The 19,398-nt window shown below is 36.0% G+C and overlaps 3 protein-coding genes across 4 annotated transcripts; 1 reads left to right on the forward strand and 2 right to left on the reverse strand.

Annotated features, from left to right (window-relative positions):
• Nucleotides 1-1,699: 1,699 nt before the first annotated feature.
• Nucleotides 1,700-3,996, reverse strand: atp23 (ATP23 metallopeptidase and ATP synthase assembly factor homolog). Its single transcript, XM_020926629.2, has 6 exons — nt 3,733-3,996; nt 3,501-3,546; nt 3,212-3,293; nt 2,986-3,123; nt 2,371-2,454; nt 1,700-2,297 (listed from the first exon to the last, which is right to left on the reverse strand). The coding sequence occupies exons 1-6, from the start codon at nt 3,878-3,880 to the stop codon at nt 2,094-2,096; spliced, it is 702 nt and encodes a 233-aa protein (XP_020782288.1). The 5' UTR covers nt 3,881-3,996; the 3' UTR covers nt 1,700-2,093.
• A 414-nt stretch (nt 3,997-4,410) lies between these two features.
• rpap3 (RNA polymerase II associated protein 3) lies at nt 4,411-10,544 on the forward strand. The gene is made up of 20 exons (XM_055163117.1): nt 4,411-4,575; nt 4,714-4,873; nt 5,047-5,217; nt 5,293-5,403; nt 5,482-5,609; nt 5,695-5,816; nt 5,890-5,960; nt 6,032-6,166; nt 6,396-6,523; nt 6,610-6,731; nt 6,815-6,882; nt 6,959-7,048; nt 7,430-7,617; nt 7,704-7,878; nt 7,973-8,070; nt 8,157-8,257; nt 8,340-8,419; nt 9,114-9,204; nt 9,506-9,618; nt 10,051-10,544. The coding sequence occupies exons 2-20, from the start codon at nt 4,721-4,723 to the stop codon at nt 10,093-10,095; spliced, it is 2,190 nt and encodes a 729-aa protein (XP_055019092.1). The 5' UTR covers nt 4,411-4,575; nt 4,714-4,720; the 3' UTR covers nt 10,096-10,544.
• A 2,665-nt stretch (nt 10,545-13,209) lies between these two features.
• Nucleotides 13,210-18,338, reverse strand: LOC110161445 (mitogen-activated protein kinase 12-like). Of its 2 annotated transcripts, none has more exons than XM_055163120.1 (11): nt 18,208-18,338; nt 18,075-18,133; nt 17,350-17,461; nt 16,981-17,010; nt 16,046-16,093; nt 15,858-15,945; nt 15,321-15,392; nt 15,124-15,203; nt 14,515-14,593; nt 14,254-14,427; nt 13,210-13,505 (listed from the first exon to the last, which is right to left on the reverse strand). In XM_055163120.1, the coding sequence occupies exons 1-11, from the start codon at nt 18,220-18,222 to the stop codon at nt 13,441-13,443; spliced, it is 822 nt and encodes a 273-aa protein (XP_055019095.1). In that variant the 5' UTR covers nt 18,223-18,338; the 3' UTR covers nt 13,210-13,440. The 2 variants fall into 2 exon arrangements, with proteins under 2 accessions (XP_055019095.1, XP_055019093.1); XM_055163118.1 differs by having other exon boundaries at nt 15,858-15,972.
• Between the last annotated feature and the right edge of the window lie 1,060 nt (nt 18,339-19,398).

The following is a 19,398-nucleotide window of genomic DNA, read 5'->3' on the forward strand; positions in this document are numbered from 1 at the left end:
TTACATTTAAGTAATTTATTTTATTAAAATAGCATGACTGGGATTTGGCTTGATCTGAGCTTGATTTCTTGTGAAGCAAAACTGCCATCTAGAGGATCAATTTGGTAATCTAGTCATTGTGTTTTAAGTATATACATGTTTTGTAGTCTTGGCTATTTTATCCATTAAATAATTAAAATAACCTATAAAAATACACATTACTGCTCTGTGTATTTATACTGAACAAAATTATTTCATTATGGTAGAAGTAGACATCTTTTATCAATATTGTCTTTATATATGTTTATTCCCAAAAGATTCTGTAGTCTTCAGTCTAAGTGCTTACAGTATTTGTGGTTATAATTCACAGAATAAAGATTATTAATGTACAACTGCACTAAACAATGAATGATAAATTACACTTGTAAAACCACTGATCTAGCTTATATTTCATTTGTACGCAAATTCTGTTTTGTATAATTTGTCTATTTTGTCAACTTGGGTATGACATTGCATTAAGTCCAAACCTCATTTCCTCCTTCATCCCTCTCGTTAGAAGCTCTTTTGATCATTTTCTAAGCTGCTAAAATTAACCTAATCTTCTTTATCCCTCCCATCCCACCCACGCTCATTGTTCAACCCGTGCCCATGTTTTGTCAGCAGGCACTTCAGAGATACAGTAAGAAGTATATTACACTACTGCAGAGGAGAAACTGAGGGCTTTTGAATGTGCGGTGAAATAGAGATATACAGGAGCAAGAGAGGGTATTTTGGGGCTTATGAGGCTAAGTCTCGTTTAACTTTGTCCCTTAAAATCTGTGGAAGGAGACATGATTCTTCAGCAGCTTAGCGTGTCCTGGTGTGATGTGTGCTTTACTGGCAACTTTAGAACATTAAGTGGATCATGAAAATGTTTAAAGGTGCACTGGGTAACTTTTCTACCAACTTGTCTCCTTGGAGATGCTATTGCTTTATCTGGAATGTTTGACTGTATGATATTAAAATAACCTATGTTGCATTGGTTCAATTACCAGTGTTTATACGCCTTAAAAATTCTTATTGTGAGCTGACTTACCTCTCCACAGATCTAAGTAACTTGCATTAGATGCAATGGGAAAACTATGGGAGATCATTTGTTCTGTGTCCATCAGATTCTAAACATTTAAGTATACATGTGTTTAAAAATTCTAAATAACATTTTCACCTTTTAAATATGAAGGACATATATCTTCAAGCCCTCAAATTCAACAGACAGTGGAAAAACTTCGCAGCAAAGATCCTAACTGCCAAGGCATAAGCAATTGATCCTAAATGAGTTGATCAAACTTACAACCAGGAAATGCTCTAGGGAACCAACCTGATTGGTCATAATTAGCCCAATCAAAACCTCATCTCTTAATTTTCTTAACTATAAGCTCCGCCTACAAAACAGAAAAGCTAATAGGAAACTCCTCAGTCACATAAAAATCGATTGCTTACGACATTGGCATCTTGGATATATATTTCAGAGTTAAAAAATTCAAAATAAGAAATTCAGCGGCATTTAAGATTAAAATCAGATGTAAGAAATGACAAATGATCTTCCATAAAAAGCATAAAGAAAAGAAGCATTAAAATTACCTATCTTACATTTGTTCAAGGTGTTTTTGCTCCTTACAAATTACTGCAAAACTTGAAATAAACAAGTCTAGGGTAGTGGGAAAACAAAGAAAACATGTAGTAAAACTTTGAGTTTGATTTATTCTTTTAAATTTAAGCACAGTCTACTCTATTTACATGGAATCAATTGAGGTTGCAGAAACATTAATGTACAAACAAGAAATAAGGATTTCCTCGTAAGCACCACTGATCACCTAAAAGTATCACTGCAGCCTCATCTAATACTTCCAAGGTGATTTAAGTCTTTACACTCCCTTTATGCAGAATTAGTGTCCAAAAATAAGAAATGTTTTATATTTCAACTTCAAGGACACATTGAAATCCCTTCAGAAGAGATTTAATTACTTGACCCCGCTGAAGCTATAAATAAGAGACTGTCTCAAAAACTGCCACTGTCACAGAATGTCAGCTTTTGGGCCAGCTAAAGCACCCTGAGAGGTAAGTGAGATGTGCCATTAAATGTTTGCATCATATCGATCTCTGCTCTCATAAAATCTGTAGGCAAACTTTGCATCCTTCTTGCTGTGAGGGATGCGTCCAAATGGTGCATGGTCATTGAAACAAGAGTCAAAGACTTCGTCCACTATTTTCTCAGCTTCTTCTCTGCTTATTTTCCTCACGGCCAGGATAGAGCGTAGGGCATGAGCTCGAACACATTTCTGTAAGATGTTGGTAGAGTTTTTGTAAGGAAAGAACAACTGAAATGAAATCACTTCAAGGTTCATTAGATACCTGGTGGTGCTTCTTTAGGCCAAATTGGAATCTCCAAAGTTCATTACTAAATGAACACTCTCCACTAAGATTAGCCGCCCGGATCTAGAATAGAAACAATACACATTTATACAGTGAACTCCGTACATAGTAATATACTTAACATTATTAATGATTGATGAAATTAGGAATTACATTTATTTATTTATTTAGATCCCATTATTTTATTAAGCCAAAATGGAAATCTCAACCTTAAAGCTGGAAGCAGAAAATGTCACATGAGCCGCAAAGCACTATAGGCAGATGTGGCTGCAGTCCGGAAAAAAAATAGCTGAAAATATCCGTCAAACTTACCCCATGTTTAATGTGAATCTGTCATAAACTACTAGTGCTGCTGCTTCAGAAATTATATTATTAATTGCCTCTAAAGCATACAAAATATTAGTTAAAAGTTCAGCCTCATGCTACATGACTTGTGTGAGACCTACATGGTATATACTGTATATTGTGAACCTTTTTTCAAAGCTCATAAATACAGCCTCACTACTCAAACATGTACAGTCACTGTTGGTGTTTGAACTGTAACAATACAACATGCCATTTAAGGTTATTACAGAAAGTCCTGGTCGCACTCACCTCAGAACATGCCAGGTGTCTGTAGTTGTTAAACCAATCCACATTTGCTCGGCAGTGATCAAAGGCATGGATGAGTTCATGTGTGACAACTCTGTTCATGTGAGATTGCCGATTGATGTTGTTTTGACACAAAACTATCTGCAAATTGCACATGTAAAAGATTATTTAAATTTTTTATTTGATAGTCAAAAGTGCGGTGTGTTTTATCATTGAAAGATGCACTTACTTGTGAAGAGGCGGCATCAAATCCACCACTAACTGTACCATCACAGTCTTCGCAGGAAAAATGTCTGCTTTTAAATACTTGGCTGTACAATATATGAAGCAGAGTCAATAGATCACGGGATAATATCAATGCAATGTACTGCAGACATACATATGGGTTATATATAGCCTAACAAGAAATAATGGTAGATTTGAATACATGAATTGAACAGCATTGAACAGCAAAAAAGCCTTCAAATTTGATTTTGAAATCAAATGTTTAACTTGGCCAGTGGCACTTTCATACATACCAACCAGAATTCTTCATTGCACCAAGTAAAAGTTTGGCATAGGGATCTAAGGGGGAAAAGACAGAATATCAAGTCACAGAATACCAAGTTTTTAACTTCCATTGAAAGCTAGCTATGGCGGTCCAATAGCCAACATATAAAGAAATAGGCACGCATCAGACATTACGTTACCTTTATGTTGCCAAAATGGATGTGTTATGTTTTATGTAGACTGCAGAAATCCTGTACTTACTGCTATCTATTGCGACCTGCAACATGGCCTGACATCTGCGGTTGAACCTGAAGAGCCCCTCTGTGACAAATCCCTTTTTGTACTTTGAGTTGTTTCTTCCGGGGTATAAATCATACCCATAATCCTCATCTTGTTTGGTCTGGTCCATTTTCTTTTTTAATATCTACAATTTGGAAATAACTGCATCTGTACCGCTATTAGCTGCCACCGCTAACCAAGCAGGAGGTCATAGCTGTTGTGGAGGTCACGTGGTGCAGGCGAAGCAAAGGTAAAGTCCACATCTTATTTAACATTTAATTATTTCGTTATTTTTCTTCTAATGTGTGCTAACTGTTTTTACAAAATAACTTGTATTCATGTAATTTTATATTTAAAATATATATATTTACAGTTTAGTTCAGGAACAAAGCTTGTTTTAGAAAAGTAAGTCGCACAGTAGATACCGTGAACTGCAGCATACAAAATTGATAAAATTGACATTGAAACTCCAGAATAATTTCAATAAGGTGCAACACAACAATAAAAATATAAATATATATATATTAGAACGACACATAACATGTTCATCGTGTGATACTGTCGTTCATAGATCCATTTTTTTACTTTTATCATACAATTTTTTTTTTAACATAAACGATCTTTGGCACGTTGCGGCGCATACGTCAGAGCAAAGGCTGACGGGACCACGCTGTCATGGCTCCCTACACAAACACAACCGCCTGATGTTTCTCGACTTTTCTTTCTAAAAGTAGAAGTTAAGAAAGTTTGAGTTCGTTTGTCAGACTCTAAACTGTTTAAGTGAAACTGTACACGCTCAGAGTAACTACTGCATAATTATTATCAGTAAGCAACCACTATTCAGTCTGTTTGGCTAGTTAGTTTTTATCGGCGTGTATCTCTTTGCGGTCAGCATTCAGCTAACGATACGCTGCAAATTGGAAATTGCACTAACATACCCTAAACCAAAGTCTGTAATTTTAGAAAGATCATGTCTGGTGGAAACAAAGCTATTGAACTTCAGCTTCAGATGCGCCAAAATGCTGAAGATCTGCATAGTTTTATGCGGGAGTTGGATACCTGGGAGGAAGACATTAAGAAGAAGGATGAGGAGCTCCGTACAGGAGAAGTACAGGGAGAAGAGGTAAGCTTTTATAAACACTGAAGTTATATCTCATTACATTTCTAAAAAATAAATAAATAAATAAATTCTGGTAAATATAATGTAATTGTTAATATGTAAAGCGGCACCCATCCAAATGATCAGTAGCACATTTAGTAATTACATTACCATTTTGTTTTTATTTTCTTTTGTAGAGGAAGCTCCCACCTATTCGCAACAAAGACTACAAGGCAAAGATGAGAGAAAAGAAGAAAAAGAAACCGACAAGTAATGGCCTTGGAGGCAATGGAGATGAGAAGATAGGAGAGAAAACACAAGAAAGAATCAAGGGATATGACTATAGGTCCTGGGACAAATTCAATGTGGTATGCTGTTAATTGTACAGTTAAAATATCATTCAAGCTATATAAGATTTATACCTTATGTTTTTGTTCCATCAGGACAAGGTCTTGGAAGAAATGGATAAAGAGGAAAGCCCACCAGAGTCAAATGAATCTGACTCTGAGGACATTACAGCTGATCGGGAAAAGGCCCTGAATGAGAAAGAAAAAGTACCCTAGTACTTTTATGAAACACACAGAAATCAAGTCAAGTTTTTCTTTAACTCAGTATTTACTTATTTTTTTCAGGGCAACACGTTTTTTAAAGAGGGCAAATATGACGATGCTGTTGAGTGCTACACCAGAGGAATGACTGCAGACCCTTACAACCCTGTGCTTCCAACAAACAGAGCTACAGCTTTCTTCAGACTCAAAAAGCGAGTATTTTTGCGCATTTTGAAAAATAGAAATCGCAACATTTACATTTTAATGAACATGCCTATTTCATTATACTCTTCTCAGATTTGCTGTGGCAGAATCCGACTGCAATTTAGCAATTGCATTAGACAGCAAATATGTGAAAGCATTTTTACGAAGAGGAGCAGCGCGATATGCTCAAAAGAAATATGAACTTGCATTAGAAGGTAATTAGTATAAAATGAGTTGTCTGCCTGATTTAAAGATATAGAAGTAACACTCTCAATGTTACTTTAATAGATTATGAAATTGTTCTCAAACTTGATCTGGGCAATGCAGAGGCACAGAATGAAGTGAAGAAAATTAAGGAGGTTTGTTTCATGTAATAATCAAGATTTATTAATGTGTACATGTTAGTCAAATAGCTTGTATTTGTTTTCAGGTTATTGGCTCCAATACAGCTCATCACCCAGAAGAAGCTTCACCAATAGAGGAAGTCCTAAAAGTGGACCCTGAACAGCAAAAGCAAATGGAGGAGCAGCAAAGAAAACAGGAGGCAGTATTACAAAAGGACAGGGTAAGATTGTACTCACTACATAAGTATAGCCACTATATCACCATGAATTCATAACAATGATCAATATTTTTCCAACCAAAGTGTCTTTCAAAGTCCTGACTACGTTGAAATACATTGCAATAATTCAAAATATGTGATACTTGGTACTAAATCATTTACAAGGCCTGACTCTTTTATAAGAAAGAATACCTGGTCATGAAGCGTAATCGTAGTTTTTTGTTCTTCATAGGGAAATGCTTATTTTAAAGAGGGAAAGTATGAAGCAGCCGTGGAGTGCTATAGCAGAGGGATAGAGGCTGACAGCATGAATGTTCTTTTGCCAGCAAACAGAGCAATGGCCTACCTTAAACTTGAGAGGTAAAATGAATTCCTTGTATTAAAATGCATTTGTTTTAAAATTGTATGTCCATGATTTATAAATAATATAAATTGATTTGCTTTAGGTTTAAGGAGGCAGAGGAAGACTGCACTAAGGCTATTTCTCTGGACAACACGTACTCCAAAGCCTTTGCTCGCCGAGCCACAGCCAGAGTGTCATTAGGGAAACTAGCAGAGGCCAAAAAAGGTAACAGACTTCACCTGTCTTCATTTAAAAGTATGTGATTGTTTTTGTATTCTTAGCTTTTTATGTAATGTAATGATTAATAGATTTCCAAGAGGTTTTGAAACTTGAACCTGGGAACAAGCAGGCTTTGAATGAGCTTCAGAAAATACAGGTATTGTACAAACAAAGACCAACAACAATATGAAAAATATAAAATGCAGAACAAAATGATATTGTGCCTTTATTAGGATGTTTCCAGTGGATGCCTTCAGTCATCCGATTGCACACAGAGGAGAACAATCCAACCAATAGAAAAACCCAAACATTTGCAGTCCACGGTGAGTTATTCTGCTGTTTATTCTGTATTTGACTTATTATACAAGAATATATATGTTCTTTCTGAGCCTAAGTTTGTATTTATAATGTATGAGTATTCAGTATGCTGGCAATGAAACTACAGACTATTAAGGTAATGAAATATGTCATAGCGCTAGTTGTCCAGCAGATGTCAGGCAAGCCACTATTTCATGTTTATTCCCCAATAGCATGTATTTTGTAGTTATGTAGTTAAATTCATTTTTTTGGATCCAACTCTAAATCCAATGCAACTTCTTATGAGTACATGGTCTGATCTATAGCTTTCCAAAATTTACGAAGACAAAGTTACTTTACAAAGTTTTTATAGTGAAGTTCTACTCAACCTATGCTATGTTGTGCAGAAACCACTCAGGCGAATTGACATAGAAGAAGTCACTGGAAAAGTATTGATCCCTGATATACAAATGAGTGAGTCCCAGGATGCACAGAATAAGGCTCAAGAGGACACATCTCCATTGTCAACATCACCAAGCGCCAAGATGATTAAAATTGAAGAAATTGCAGATCTTTCAGCATGCCAATCAGCACCGTGCGTAAAAATATTTCCCAAAAAATTTATTTGTGTTAATTTCTTTATGTACGTGTAACCCCATAGATAAAATGTTTACTTTTCAGATCTACACAAGCACAAAAACCTTCCCTTAGAATTAATACTTCTGCTCCTGATACATCAGTTCAAGCATCATTACAAGTCGTGGACATACCTCCTCCCCCACCCAACAGTTTTCAGTTTGAAGCAGACCTGCGCAAGATTGGATCTCAACCTGAAATAATTTATTCATATTTGAAGGTGGGAGATTTGGAAATGTAGCTCTTAACTTGTTTATGTTTATGGCTATTTTAGTTCAATGAAATCTTAAATTACATTGTTCTCTTTTTAACAGCAAATGAAACCAGAGGTGTACTCAAAGATATTCCACAACTCTCTTGAACCAAGTGTTCTTAACCAGATCCTAAATACACTGCATGATTTTTACTTAAAGTAAGTATGAACACCTTCAAATGTAATTGACAGTTATTATATTTACTTATTTCTTGCGTATATTAAGTTATTCCACTTTTGTGCAGGAATGAATCACCGACTGTAATCCTTGAAATTCTCCAGAACATAGCTAGTGTTAGACGCTTTGACATGGCAGTTATGTTTATGTCATCTTCAGAGAAGAAAGGTATTTTACACAAATGTTGATCATATTCTCAGTCATTTTTTGTAGTGACTTTAAGAGTACTTATTGTTTTGTTTTTCTTTAGTATTATCAGAACTGTTTGATTTTCTCCTCCAAAGTGAACTTGAGGCATCATCTGTCACATCTTTACAGAAGAAGTATGGTGTATGATCAAATATTATATTTCAAATGTTGCATTTCTTACAGTGAACAATGTCTTGTTCAAAATGTGGATTGTTTTTTTATGGCATTTATTTTGGGATTGTTGATTGTTGGGAACTGTATATTGCTAACATAGGCCTACAGTTAAGAGCTTATTAAACAACAAAATACTTACAAATACAAACATGGCTTTCTTGCTTTTAAACCTTTTTATTTTTTTATTTATCAAAACGCATGACTGTGACATTTTAGGTCTGTTTAGTTTTCCATTTTGACTGTCAATGATATTATCGCACGATATAATACATTATTTTAAATTGTTTCTATCTTTGCTTACTGCCCACACTTTGACCTTAAACTCTGACAAATCATGGAAAGGTAAACAGAACACAGCCCTGCAAAGGCGTGTACAGGTTGACAGTTCAAGTCACTGCTTTCTTTGAAAAATGAAATGTATTTGAACTAGTTTAAACAAAGTTTAAAGCTAACCTCCAACATCTCATTGAGCACTACTTTGACTGCAAAGGAACATTAAACTATGTTTATGAAGTAGATAGTTTATATTTCGTTTAAATATAATGATTGCTGACCCAAACAGAATGGCAATTGTATATGGGCCTACTCAGTAATAATGTTTGTTACTTTACATTATACTGATCAGAATCCTATTTTTTTTTTTTTTTGCATCACAATGTAGTATATGTCCAAAAGATGCCAACAACAAGCAAAACAGCTGAAGTCACCTCTAAATGACCGGATCCACTGCGAACAGCATCTGGAAGAGAAATGTAATTTTAATTTAAATAAAAACTATAATAATGTTTTGCAGGGTAGAAGAATATAGAGACGTTGGTGAGGGAGTCACTGTGATTAGCAAAATTTAGGATATATAGACAGAAAATGATCAGATGAATTATAATTTACTGTAATTATTAAAAAGAAATCTACCTTTAATCTGTACAGTTTTTGTCATATTGGCAGACTTTCTTGATGCTGTGTTTTGAGCCTCACACGTAATAGTCACTGATTTTAGAGGATGGTCCACTGTCAACTCAACCACATGTCCTCTGACGCTCTGAGTGCCAACAGATGAGACGAAACGACAGGAGGGCTGGCAAACAGCTGAGCATGCAAACAAACCCTTTCCTCCTATCTCTAACACATCTGGTCCTGCGATCTTCATATCTGAAGGACCTACTGTGGTAAGAAATAGAGTGTGATACGTATTAAGCTGACAGTGGACTTCTTGATTAAAATAGAAGTAGATGTTTTAAAGTCACCGTTTTACTCAAGTGCAATTTCTAAAGCATACTGTTTTTAATTAATTAATTTTGTTTTTATGTATTATTATTTATTTATTTTATTTTGCATTTTTTAAGAATAAATACTGCAATGCAATGAGGTAGAGCAATTTGACAAAGGTTGGCATTTCAAACCATGCCTCTCCCTTACTGCAATTTTGTCTTTATATTGTATGAATATTTTAGAGAGGGGGTCATGTCTGCATGTACTTTTGACTATATATGTGACTAACCACAACTTACTGTGATTTACATGATGCTTGAAGAAAATGTCCTTGAGTAAAAATTCAAGTTATCTCTTCCCTCTTCTTTGTGTGCTCTTACCATTGACAGAGACCTGTTGTACTGCAGCGACAAACAGCCGTGACACCGTGTTAGTGGCCTTACAAACCAGAACTTTTGATGTGTCCATCTCATTGGGGGTCACAGAGATAACGTTCCCCTGTCCACTGATCCATGGACCAGAGTCCATCTTCCAAGAGTACACACAAGACGGCCGACAGAGGGCGTGGCAGCTGAAGGTGTGACTCACAGAGGGGTTGAGGAGACCACTGCCGGAGATGGACACATTCACTGGACCAACTGGTGAGGAAAAGGAAAGAAAACACTTAATCTGTAGGTATGTTCACATGCACACCAAAATGCAATTATTATCAGATTTCTGGATCTTTCAGATTATTCAATTTAAATGCAAACCTCAAAATGTGTAGATTGATTGATTAGTCGACTAAAGGGCAAAAGCTCTCAAAACTGTTCATGCTAAAATAACTATTTCTGGAGAAACAGTGAACAAGGAAACAATGCATTTATATGCAAAATACTACAGGTACTATTTAAAGGACTGAAAAATCAAGGACACATGTCAAGAAGTTTAAAATACACCACAGCTTCTGGTGTACTATCCATTACCAATATGCCTAACAATTACAAAATTATAGCACATACTGTATATTAAACATGTCCTCCCTGATGCCAACATTTTTTACTGATCTGATATTTAAATAAAGGAACTAATAAAGTAAGCAATAAAGTATCTCTCCCGTACCTAACACTTGTAGTTTCTTAGTAGCTGTTGCGTTTTGGTTTCCATTGGTTACTGAGCAGGCCACAATCAGGTCCTCTGTGTAATAGTTGACAGTGAAAGCCAGAGATGTGTCCTGTCCCTGAGCTGTCTGTCCGTCCAGAGACATGGAGTAAGTACAGGATGAACAATTAGCTTCACATTCCACACTAACGGGCACCCCCACTGTCACAAAGTCAGGGCCTATGATAGTTGGCTTCAGGTCCACTGCAAAGAAAGTTACCAGTAAATCAACACAGGTAATAGATATTGGCACAAAAAAAAATAGTGTAAATAATTTAATTAGTGTAGTGAAAATTACACGTTACGTACCTCCACTTGTTAGTAGTACTTGCTGAAATTCTGATAAGGAAAACAAAAGATTATTATTTGATCAGTTAACACCCTCCCATTAGAGGCTGTATTTTTTTCTTTTATTTTTGGGAATAAAAAGTCTGGGAATATTTTTGGGACAATACAGCCAATATCTACAATATTAAAATTGTGTATGTTTTGGCAGGTTTTGACCCCCAATTCAGTTGACAGGCAATCCATTTCCGGAAACTACTACATTAAACATAAAACATAAAGCTACCATCTGTAAATTGTGAAACCTACCCTCACCTGGCCTTTGTTCAGGCTCACCTGTGCTCTCTGGTTTGGCATGGTGGTTTAAAGTGAGAATGTAACAGGGTTGGGTCAGCCAACCTAATTCATTTAATCATTAATAATAAATTGTTATCATGAAAAGAAATGTAACCATTTATTATTAATCATTACTGATACCATAACAACCTTATTAAGTTAATAAATCAAACAGCTAAAATTAACTAAAATTGCACTTAACATTTAGGTTTACTGTTTTGAAGTGTAGACTGAAATGACTTATTTTTATTACTGTTTTTTGTTATTACATTTGTTTCTGTTGTTGTTTTTTAGTTCTTTACCAAATAATCTTGGCATCACTACACAAAACACAAGAGAAGTGGGACAAAAATACAACAGAAATAAAATGGTCATAAAAACAGGCATTATAAAGAATATTAAGTCATTTATGATGAATGAGCATTTGGAAAGGCAATGTGTGGCAAGTGCAGTAACAGGCCACAACATTATACTCTGATTTGAGGACAAACGGTGGCATTATTATGATTATGATTATTATATGTACAGAACTCTAAATTATGGCATTAGAAGTACCCCTTTGTAATGTAGTTAATATCTAAACCATTAAAGTCAGAAGAAAAACAATCACTGGCCAAATGCAAACATTGCACTGTAGGGGTGGCAGATTGGATTAAGACTCAAGCATTTAAAATGGCTCTGAGCATTTTAGAGCGTTATAAGAAGGGCAGCTATAAGGACATCACAGGTGCTAGGCTACTACAGTGAATATAGAAAACAAGACATAGCCTGCACACTTAGTGCAGGTTTTAAAATACATTTAATAAAGTGACATTTCAATAAGTGGATCTTCCTCAGGACATTGGGTAGATTCTATCATGGTTCACATTTTGTTGCCTATATATATGAAAAGGAATTATGGAAATATATATGGGGGTAGTGGAGTTCTTAAAATCTGTCCAGACAAAGAGGCCTAATTACTGAATAATTATGGTCACTCCATAATGAAAATGTAAAAAGGTTAATGTATAAATACACTGCACCACTTTTTGGATGGTACCTAGTCTCTCATTACAGCAGTGTGTAATCTAAAGTAAAACTTTAAACTTACATTCATTTGACAAAAAAATAATCAAGTTAACCTGTTATTTTAAAAAAGAAATAATGTATTCTCAGTCTATACATTTTGAAGTTTTCCATAAAAAAGTCTTAGTGCCTTGCCATATCAAAGTAGTTTTATAGTTTCACCCATCTCATAAAAGTCACAGCTTCAGAAGTTACATCATAATATAGGTAGTTTAGAAGGTATAAAATGTATTACCCATCAGAAGCAGCAACAGCCCATATATTTTATGAAGTTTCCATATAAAGTTATGATCCATGTTGCGAACACCAGGAAACGTGCAGCTCCCCCGAGTTACTCAGGTTTATAAGCAAACAGCTCATATCACTCTCATATTTATCTTCTTACTCACCAACCTTTATCTTCAGTTCAGAGCAGGTATGAAAAAAAGCCTCATTCTCGAATGAATCCTGACTCCTGCTCACACTTAACTCTTTGCATTTATATTATAACTTTGTTTTTTTGTACAGTTCATTTGTGAACTGATTGTGAGACCCAGTTTCATTTGGGAAGTAAATCCTTAATACCTAAACTGAACAAAGAATAACAAAACAGCACAGCAATAGCTCTTTTTGGTACTCACCTTACCAAAAAGACACTCACCTTAACTCAATAACTTAATTATTTCAAGCCTCCCAGTCAACTTTGCATAGTTGTGTTGTGTCCCTGAGCAAGACACTTCATATGAACCGAAAATCTTTATTCATTCTGAAGCTCTTGTTTAAACATGCTATTTAATTAGCTTCAAACAACACTGCTTGTGCAGCCAATTTACATATTCACAGTTAAGAACATACAATTCACATTTATTCACATATTAAAACAGAAGCAGTTACATTTTCATGACAGAGGAAGATAAAACCATGTGTGCAAACCTGTCCCACACATAGGCTGAATGTACAGGACAGTTTGTGCTTTAAAGGGTGGTCTCTCTGGAGTCTTTGGGAGGTCTGAAAGTCAGGATCTCTGTGAATGTGTTGCCTGGACACACAGAGGGAAAATAAAACTGTTAGATGTATTATGGTGATCTGTATACTCGTATACCCAGAACCAAGCCAAACAGAAGGAGGCACCTAGTGGTGTGTTTTGAGATGGCAGTGCAATGACCCTTTCCTATCCTTATACTTTAACAGGCTATAATGCAAAGAAAGTGAAGTACATTTATCTTTGGGGCAGTTATTCGTTGTGTTCCTAGAGCTGAATTTTATATAGATATATTTTTAAAGTAAACACAGATGTGGAGATTGAACATGCTGTATTGTCACCAGTACTATTATTGCTGCTTTCCAGCAAACTTCAGTCACTGGACTCAATAATGACAGTGAATGTAACATATTCACTGAAGAAAAAGTAAATTTTATGAATTAATGCAATACATTTTTATAGGTTTCTCATATCAAAAGCAAACTATTAACAATAAAATCCCCACCAGTTGCTTCTATATCTCTGTAACCTCCCTCTAGTCCAGAATTTCCCAGACACTGAGCACGGGGATTAGCATTTAAAGTTAGGGATGTTTTAGAGGACAATGTACTTCAACACTGTTCAGACAAGAAAATATTATTATTAAAACTGACAGTGACAAAGCTTTGGAGGTATTTAATGTAAAAGGGGTTGGGAACCGCTGTCTAGTCAATAAAATTTCCAAGTAAAATGGTGTCACCCTCTGGCAGACTTTAGGTACTGCAGTGGGTATATTTAGAAAGCCATGTCTTGTGCTTTGTCTTACGTTTCCACTGGTCGAGGGGCAGGTCAGTGTTGTCCATGGTCTGGTCGTACGGCTGTGCTTCAGTTTCTTCGTCTGTGTCTCTAAACTCACTGAAGAACGGCAGCTCCAGTGACTCTGAGGCACTAACCCGCTCCTCTGGGTCCAACAGCAACATCTTTTCCAGCACACTCACCGCTACAAAACATATCATATTATACTCTGTTAACATAACTACAAGCAGAAACTACAGGTAACACACAAAAAACAGAGATAAATACATACCATCTGGACTAGCTTTGGAAAATATAGTGTGCAAATCTTTCTTGGGCACCTTTGGTATACTTCTGAGGTAACTTCTGGCCTATATTGGGGGAAAAAATTTAGTTATAAGCCAGGCAGAAAAGGGCATTTTTAAACAACAATGTGTACACAAAGTAGTTTAAAGTCCATTACAATAAATACACAATATATAGAATGCAATTACATAGAAATGTGTAGGACAGAAACATTGAAGTTGTGTTGAATATGACACTGAGCATGATATACAGCCAGTAAATTAGTCAAAGTTCTGTCCAAAATATCTCTGGTGATCAGTTGTGATGGGGAAAATGAAGCCTCATGAACCAATGAGGAATCAAAGTCAATTCCAGGCCAAAGCTTCACCCAAAGGAAGGCACAAAATGCTGCCATCTACTGGGAATTTTAATGTATCACAAAGAATATGAACTTTATTTTAACAGTACCAGTGTGAATGAACTTTTTTGTCAGTTTGCAACAGAACCTGAACCACTGAACCATCCATTTGGAGGTTTCATTTGGCATAACCACTTTAGTTCGAGTTGCATGTCACATTTGCTTCATTTTGCCCATCACCATTGTTATTCCACTTACGTCTTGGCTCTGTAGCTTTGTCACAAACTCAGGGGCGGGTGTTCCTGTGATCTTCATGATTTCTCTGAGCTGGTCCAGGTCTGCAGTGGCCCAGGGTCAAGGGTCATATATTAAAAGTTGATGTGGGTGGATTTAATGTATAAAGTTTGTGCGTGCTGTACAAAGAATTGATACATTATAAAGGACAAAAAGGATACGGTCATTTCCTTTAAAAAGAGGTTTCCCCAGCAGCATCTCAGCCATGATGCAACCCGCTGACCAGATGTCCACTGTAAAACCAAACACAAAACACAATAATGCCTATATTCTAACATTCAACCTTTTAGAGATTTTTACAATAAACATACAATGAATTTTTTTAATCCATTGTGTATCTTAGTTATGTTTTGAGGTGCCCAAAGTAACTTTTCTTGTGGAAGGTTCGCCACCTGCTCACTGGAAGCAAGCACGTGACACGATCAGGCCAGGTTACAGATCAGATCTATGGAGAGGCAAACCTGTTCACAGTAAGGCATTTTTTTCCATGTATAAAAACGATATTATATAAAAATCTGCAATTGCATGATAGATGAATGTCTGCGTAATCCCTCAGATTTACAAATTTGGCAGAGCAATAACACCTCCTTGGAAACAAGCAGGTGGCAGACCCTGCTCTAGAAAAGCTATATACAGTAATGCACCTTTAATATTTATGTATTAGTAGTTTGGGTTCAGCAGAAGTGGGAGTACCATACCCGTTTGTGTGTAGTGCATCCAATTTAGGATTACTTCAGGCGCTCTGTACCAGCGCGTGACAACATAACCAGTCATCTCTGTGTCAGCCTGCCGAGCCAAACCAAAGTCCAAGATCTGAGATAAGAAAAAAATTTTACTGATAAATTAAGAAATCTATGAGAACTACATTTTGGAACTGATCTGGTACCTTCAGTTCACAGTCTGGATTGATGGCTAAATTTCCTGGCTTGAGATCCTGCAAAGGGGTGACAAAATTAGAGTTTAGCATAAAATCCACAACTAGTAGTACTGTACATCATCATTACTTAAAAAAAGTAGTTTTCTTTTCTGTTACATACATAGAAAAGGAACTATTTTGTTGTGCTGAAATATCTCACAGTTATTTGTGATCTATAAATATGTAACAAGAATCTCTTCAAAGTTGCTGTGTTTTTGAGCCAGAAGACATTCTCTGCAAAGTCCCAGATGGCATCAAATTATGAAAACTCTTATTTTACAACCATAAAAAACTGTACAGTAGATCTGCATGCATTAATTCCAGTTACTGAAAAGGCAGTCTCTCATATCTTTATCGGCACTGTGTTTTGAAATGTTTCAGACTTGACTGGTTGACAATGACATGATAAAAGGAACGGTGAATGTCATTTTGACCCATATTTTCATTGACTATAACTTACTACCTACTCACTTTTTAAGAAATGTATATTCAGAAGGCTTTTAGTCAGTATGAGCAAACTACTGATGCTTTCGAAATAAATTACTCACATTATTTCACTCCACAAAAGTGACAGAATTAGGTGAAAGTTGACTGCCATCTTTATGACTTCTCACAATATGGGGCAGTAAATTTGAACTCTGAATAGCAACAAATGCACAAATAGATGTTGTAAACATCTTTATAGTGCATTATTTTAGGCTTTTTTGTGGATTAGCAGAGAAATGTTTAAATATTGTAATCAAACAGACAGCGTATCATTGAATCCCTACTTTGAGTCTGTCTGGGCTTTGAGTGCAGATGAAAGTAGTAAATCTTGTGTGGGAATGCAAATGAAAAGGGCAGCATGTGAAAAGAATAGGCTCCACCCCCTAAGGTCAGGTCTGAAAGATCAAAAGGTCACGTACCCTGTGGACGATCCCTGCCGAGTGAATATACTGAGGACACAAGACAGGCACATAGTTAGACTTTCAGCAAAACAAACCCTGACTTATTACTTTATATATTTTTTTTTTCCATTTGTGTTGAAAACATTGGATTTTATCAAATAATCTAATAAAAAAGGATCTAATCTTGACAAAGGCAATATTGTTTTTTTTTTAGGTTAAGTTATGTGTACATGTATTTTGGAATTCAGAGAAATCTCAACCAAACACAATGTAATTACACTAGTATTGTAAAATTGGAAAATATTGCTAAATAATTAGATTAACATGGATTTTATAGAACAGAAAACGAAGGTACACCCAGTCCATTAATACAACATCCATGATAACCTTGAGTCCTCGGAGCATCTGATAAACCAAGAACTGTACTCTGTCCTCAGTCAGTCTCTCCAGCTTCATCAGTTTACCCAGGTCTGTCCCCATGTACGGCATCACCAGATAACTGTGCACAAACAGTAACAGTCGACTATAGTCCATTATAAACAATGACTTTTTAAATGGAGATAAGAAAGTTTAATGTTAACCGAAGCAAGATAAAGTATGTGTCTAAACTAAAGGGAGCAAAGTGGAACACATGTTTGGTTTCTGTGGTTAAAGGTGCATTATGAAACATATCTGTTAAGGAGGGTACATTAAGCCAGTGTTCCACAAGATGACATTAAACATATCTATCTTGTACTTATTCAATTAAAGGCTCTTATTGCAGACCTTGAAAAAGAAACATTCTTGCTGTGGGCAAGTATCTGTATCTTGTCCTGGTCATCTGCTTGTCCCTATTAAAATACATACTGTGGAATATTTCATGGCAAAACAATAACATCTCCATGAAGATAAGTTAAGAAAAGTTACACTGTGCACCTTTAAGAGACACACTCTTTTACATGATGGATTGGCACACATGGACTAAATGTCTTGAATGGGCACAGACGGGGCAGTGAGTGAATACTACATTGGTAAGGATGCAGAGGCTAAAGCTGTCAATTAAGAGTTCTAAAAGAAAACTAGGATGTAGCGATAAATGAGATGGAGCCAGAGAAGTGGTCAAAAAGACTTACAAGTCTTTAAACCGGTCCAGTGCAATCTCTGCAGTGAAGACATCTAACAACCCAATCACCTATGATATGACAACAACAATATGGGCTTAGCACAAGTTAATATTCCCGGTACATTAACACTAGTTAAACTTACATTTTCATGTTTCATGTGTTTGAGCAGTCGCAGTTCTCTGTAGGCCCGTTTGGCAAAGAGTTTGGACTGAAAAGGTCTGTGGAGTTTTTTGATAGCGACTTGAGCTCCTGATCGCCGGTCCCATGCAGAACTGGAAATGATGAAATAGTCAAACTTAATAAGTGTTGCTGAAAAAGAAAAACCCTAAAACCAGTTGTGACGTTGTTTTTCTTTCATGTTACATAATAGGTAGGCCTACTAATACAATTATGGCAATAGGAAGTTTGTCTGTGGTGTAGGAAGTTACATGTACACATTTCTGTACTCACTCTAAAGTAAAAAAGAACAGCATGTGATTTTGACCAGAAGACATTATTTTTATAATGCCAGTCTTGACAAAAAAAATAAGATAATTTTAATTCAGTGCCTATACACTGTAGTTTACAGTTACTAGAGTTTAAAACTTGCGAATAGGTCATTTTGTGGGGGAAATTGCTGAATTTGTTTATCTGGCATAAAGTTCAAAGCCTCCTCTGTCAGCAAAATAAACAAACGTGTGTATTTACAATAAGGAAAAGTGGTGGTGGCCAATTTGCAATCCCCAGAAATGTGTTTCATTTCAGGTAAAAGGACTTTAAGACATATAATTAATATGGCACATTTGTGAGGCCAGTTCATTTAAAAACAAAGGATGATATGGTTCGACATTTGTGCATTCTAATTTTGAATATTTCATTTAATCTCTCATACAGTTATATAGGCCCCTATCCTCCACCTGTAATTATGGCATCATCAGATTGTACCTGTGTCCATTCTGGCATGTTACAAAATGTCAGTCCTGGGACAACATGTTTTATGTTAAATCCCAGTTGTGGTGCATAGAGTCCTTCTCTTTGACTCTCTGTAACAATGAGGCTGGGGGTAGTGTCTTTGTTGACCCTCATCAACTCATTACAATGCAAAGGGAGGCCCTGCAGAGCCAGCTGCGGACTGAGGGAGTGGTCAGCATTTAGCATTCTATGGTTTTTACATCAGTCATTATGGGGTAAATGCAGGAAATTAAGTGGTCAATGATTTTAATTTAAATTGTAAAACTTGCTTATGTTTTAAGTTGGTAACCTAGTAGCAGGCGGGTCAGTACGGCTCTAGTGACAGTATAACTGTAGGAAAAGCTGGGTAGAGGCGTGAGGCGAAAGCAAACAGAGACTGAAA

The sequence above is a fragment of the Boleophthalmus pectinirostris genome, unplaced genomic scaffold, assembly GCF_026225935.1.
Source record: "Boleophthalmus pectinirostris isolate CB_2022bp ecotype Guang Dong unplaced genomic scaffold, ASM2622593v1 HiC_scaffold_51, whole genome shotgun sequence".
In the NCBI taxonomy this organism is placed as follows: Eukaryota; Metazoa; Chordata; class Actinopteri; order Gobiiformes; family Gobiidae; genus Boleophthalmus; species Boleophthalmus pectinirostris.